The 4,504-nt window shown below is 53.4% G+C and overlaps 1 protein-coding gene across 2 annotated transcripts in view; it reads right to left on the reverse strand.

Annotated features, from left to right (window-relative positions):
- DAPK3 (death-associated protein kinase 3) overlaps positions 1–4,485 on the reverse strand; it is a 20,107-nt gene extending 15,622 nt beyond the window's left edge. Inside the window, exons 1-3 of one of the 2 annotated variants that reach the window (XM_011943453.1) lie at positions 4,429–4,452; positions 3,424–3,425; positions 2,759–2,914 (exon numbers count right to left, since the gene is read on the reverse strand). In XM_011943453.1, the coding sequence (XP_011798843.1) occupies positions 2,759–2,820 (62 nt within the window). In that variant the 5' untranslated portion in view covers positions 2,821–2,914; positions 3,424–3,425; positions 4,429–4,452. Of the gene's footprint in view, positions 1–2,758; positions 2,915–3,423; positions 3,426–4,334 lie in introns of both variants that reach the window. The other variant, XM_011943452.1, reaches the window with a different exon arrangement.
- Positions 4,486–4,504: the final 19 nt, after the last annotated feature.

Here is a 4,504-nt window from a genome sequence, read left to right on the forward strand (position 1 = left end):
AAAAAAAAAAAAAAAAAAATTAAAATTCCAAACCATTCCTAGCTTGCAGACCATATAAAATCAAGTGTCAGGGAAATAGAAGTGTTTGCCCCGGTTGGGTTTGGCCCACGGGCTGCAGTGCGCTGACTCCTGAGTAAACGAATCAGGACAGCAGACATGAGGGTGCACAGGCAGTCCGTGCTTGCAGTTTAAAAAAATTAGGCCGGGTGTGGTGGCTCACACCTGTAATCCCAGCACTTCCGGAGGCCAAGACGGGAAGATCACTTGAGGTCAGGAGTTCAAAACCAGCCTGGCCAATATGTTGAAACCCCATCTCTAATAAAAATATAAAAAATTGGCCAGGCGTGTTGGCAAGCGCCTGTAGTCCCAGCTACTCAGGAGGATGAGGCATGAGAATCGCTTGAACCCGGGAAGCAGAGGTTGCAATAAGCTGAGATCACACCATTGCACTCCAGCCTGGGCGACAAAGCAAGACTCCGTCTCAAAAAAAAAAACACATTACAACACGTTATGCTGCATTCTGGGCCTTCATCTTGCACTTCATGTATCTCTGAGAATGTTCCAAACCACTACCTGAAGCAGTGCTATCAGAACAGCAGACACTGGCCACCCAGAGCTGTCAAACCCGTGAGGTGTGGCCAGTCCTGGGAAGAACTGTGACATGAAATACACACCAGACATCCAAGTCTTCACAGCAAAAACAGAAGGCTAAATATATCTTTTTAATTATGAATTTCTGTTCGTTTGAGAGACGGGGTCAACTTATATTGCCCAGGCTAGTCTTGAAGTCCTGGGCTCCAGCGATCCTCCCGCTCTGGCGTCCCAAAGCGCTAGGATTACAGACAGAAGCCACCACACTGGCCCTGCCTGGTTCTTTTTAAGAGCTGCATCCTATTCCAGCCCTGATGCAGTGGTTTGGGGGGGCCATTTAAGAGGCTGTTGTTCCCAGCAGGGCGCGGTGGCTCATGCCTGTAATCCCAGCACTTTGGGAGGCCAAAGCAGGCGGATTACCTGAGATCAGGAGTTGGAGACCAGCCCAGCCAACATGGTGAAACCCCATCTCTACTAAAAATACAAAAATTAGCCAGGGGTGGTGGCAAGCGCCTATAATGCCAGCTACTCAGGAGGCTGAGGCTGGAGAATACCTGGAACCCAGGAGGCTGAGGTGGCAGTGAGCCGAGATCTCAGCACTGCACTCCAGCCTGGGCGACAGAATGAAACAGTGTTAAGGAAAAAAAAAAAAAAAGGCTGGGCACGGTGGCTCACACCTGTAATCCCAACACTTTGGGAGGCCGAGGCGGGCGCATCATGAGGTCAGGAGATCGAGACCATCCTGGTTAACACGGTGAAACCCCATCTCTACTAAAAATACAAAAAAATTAGCCGGGCACGGTGGCAGGCGCTTGTAGTCCCAGCTGCTGGGGAGGCTGAGGCAGGAGAATGGCGTGAACCCAGGAGGCGGAGCTTGCAGTGAGCGGAGATCGCGCCACTGCACGCCAGCCTGGGTGACAGAGCGAGACTCCATCTCAACAAAAAAAAAAAAAAAAAAGGCTGTTGTCCTGGTAAACGTTGTTCTAGCGACTACCCCAGTCTTAAGTCATTCCATCCATGTATTTACATTTTTCCAATGAATTAATTCCTAGAGGTGAAATCAGCGGATTAAAAGAAATAGACATCATCAATTTGGCTGAATTTTGCTGACTTTTGCCAATGACCCCTAGCAGGAGGTCCTAACACATTTTCAACACTGAAGCAGAAGTCACTACGGGAGGAGGGGGCGTGCCTTCTCTGCCACTAACAGAGGAAATTCCTGAAGGAGGGACCTCAGGATCCCAAAAGAGCCGCAGCTCTCTCCCCAGCCTGACACAGAGCTCAGTTATTTACATTCCCTTCTGGTGACATCATGGGGCGGCTCCAGGGAGGCTGGCCAGCAGCAAACTCACCAAATAAGGTTGGAGGCTCTACAAAAGGAGGCAGGGCCTAATGGTGTCTGGCTGGTCTGTAGGGGGCGGGGCGGGGTCCCAGGGGACCCTCCAAGCTCCAGACAGGCAGGAAATCGGCTGCCTCCCTGGAAGAGGAAACCTCTGCTTTTTCCCACAAGAATGTTAAACGATTGACAGAGGTGTGGGCGCAGCTGGGAGACACACCCCTCCCTCCCCCTCCTTTAAATATCCAAGAGCTAGGAAAAAACTCAAGGGCCTCCCACAAAAGAGGATTCACACAGGGAGAATTTTTTTTTTTTTTTTTAAATAAATGGGGTTTTACTCTGGTGCCCAGGCTGCAGTGCGGTGGCAAATCATAGCTCACTGCAGCCTCCGACTCCTGGGCTCAAGCCATCCTCCTGTCTCAGCTTCCCTAGTAGCTGGAACTACAGGCATGAGCTACCACACCTGGCTAATTTTTTTCATTTTTATTTTTTGTAGAGATGGAGTCTTGCTATGTTGCCCAGGCAGAAGACACACCTTTTAATAACAAAAGCAGCTGGCATCTGTTGCTCTGGTGCCCCATGTCAGGCACGGTATTGGCTGCCGTAAAGGCTCAATTAATTTTCTCCCCACAGGAAACAGGATTCACAAGCAGGAATTCACAGCCAGGGCTGTCTGACTCCACGGACCAAATTTGTTCCACCAGCACACGGTACTGACTCATTCCTTCTCAGGATACAGGATAAAGAACAGGAAGGAGAGTTGCTGTTCAGAAAACCCCACAGCGCCTCCCTCCTATCCCTGGAGCCCAGCCGCAGGGGCGGACAGCTCACCTGCCCAGCTCCTCCCCCATCTCATAATGGTCCTCCACGTCCTCCTGCCTGAACGTGGACATGGCGGCCGGTCTGTCTTCCAGCAGTTTCCACTCCAAGGAAAGTGCAGTCACCGCAGCCTGGAGATAGGACCTCAGGAGTCCCCTAATGGTGACCCTGGAGGAGACAGGGAAAGAGAGAAGTGAGGAACTGAGACACTACCCTTTTCTCCTAGATTAATGGACAGACCTGCCTACCAAACACAAGCCTCCCACCTCTCCACTCTGAAGCTCCAGACTCCTCAGAGAGGTGCTGTGTTTAGTGGGCTGGGTCCTGTCATATCACCTCTTTTAAAGCCCCATAACCGGCCGGGCGCGGTGGCTCAAGCCTGTAATCCCAGCACTTTGGGAGGCCGAGACGGGCGGATCACGAGGTCAGGAGATCGAGACCATCCTGGCTAACATGGTGAAACCCCGTCTCTACTAAAAATACAAAAACTAGCCGGGCGAGGTGGCGGGCGCCTGTCGTCCCAGCTACTCGGAAGGCTGAGGCAGGAGAATGGCGTGAACCCGGGAGGCGGAGCTTGCAGTGAGCTGAGATCCGGCCACTGCACTCCAGCCCGGGCGACAGAGCGAGAATCCGTCTCAAAAAAAAAAAAAAAAAAAAAAAAAAAAAAGCCCCATAACCACTCAAAAGGTTAGTAACAGTCCCACTGGGCCACCTTCACCCCACAAAACTCTCCAGACACATAATTCTGACTTCCCTGACGCTGCCTGCGCCTTTCTTTGCCTCTCCTAGACTTCTCCCAACCTGCTCAGCCAAAATCCCCCACCATTCCTGCACGTTCCCCACGCTCTCCACGCTCTCCTCAACCTCAAATCCCAGGGCTACCTTACTCCCTGGCCAATGTCTTAACGAAGTTCTTAAGTCTACTTCTTTTTGTTGTTGTTGTTTTGAGAAGGAGTCTCGCTCCGTCGCCCAGGCTGGAGTGCAGTGGTGCAATCATGTCTCACCGCAGCCTGGAACTCCACGGCTCAAGTGATCGTCCCACCTCGGCCTCCCAAAGTGCTGCCATTCTGGTCAAAATTCTCAAGTTAACTTACTACCTTAACCCTTCCTTGTCCTTGCCCTCGGTAGGTCTCTTAAGAACCTCATCGATGGAACACCCCCGCCCACCCCTAACCATCTCTGACTCCCCCCAATTCTCAATTTTCCAGGAACTTGCAGGAGCCTTCCACGCTCCTGCAAGCCCACTTTGCCTCCCTCTCGCGCTGACCTCCACCGTCCTCGCAAGATTAACCTCTTCCTCCCCGCTTCACCTTTCAAAGTCCCCCAACCGCAGTCTCCCCTACCCCCCAAAACGGGCCTCCAAAAAGGGCACCATCTGAGTGTCCTCCACCGTCCTCCACCCCCTCTCGCCCACAATCTCCGCACAAGCCCCTAGGCAGACCCCAATGGCTACCTTTGTAGAACCGCCCCCAAGGCCTTCCCCATCCCTAAGGCTCCGTTCCAGCATCCCTGGTGGCCGCCACGCCCCTCACAGGCCCGGCCGAGCCCCTTCCACGGCCCGGTCAACCAGATGGGTCCACAAACCTACCAGCCCCTCAGGTTCTCTCCCTCCCTCGCGGGCCCCCGGAGCACCGCCCGGAACCCACCTAGCCCTTCAGTCTCGGCCCGAGCCCGTTCCTCACCCTCCGCCGCCCGGAGTCCAGGGCCGGCGCCGCCTCACTGCCTACCGCCACCTCCTCTAGAAGCCCCGCGCCCCCG

This window comes from Colobus angolensis, unplaced genomic scaffold, assembly GCF_000951035.1.
Source record: "Colobus angolensis palliatus isolate OR3802 unplaced genomic scaffold, Cang.pa_1.0 Scaffold22, whole genome shotgun sequence".
Classification (NCBI taxonomy): domain Eukaryota; kingdom Metazoa; phylum Chordata; class Mammalia; order Primates; family Cercopithecidae; genus Colobus; species Colobus angolensis.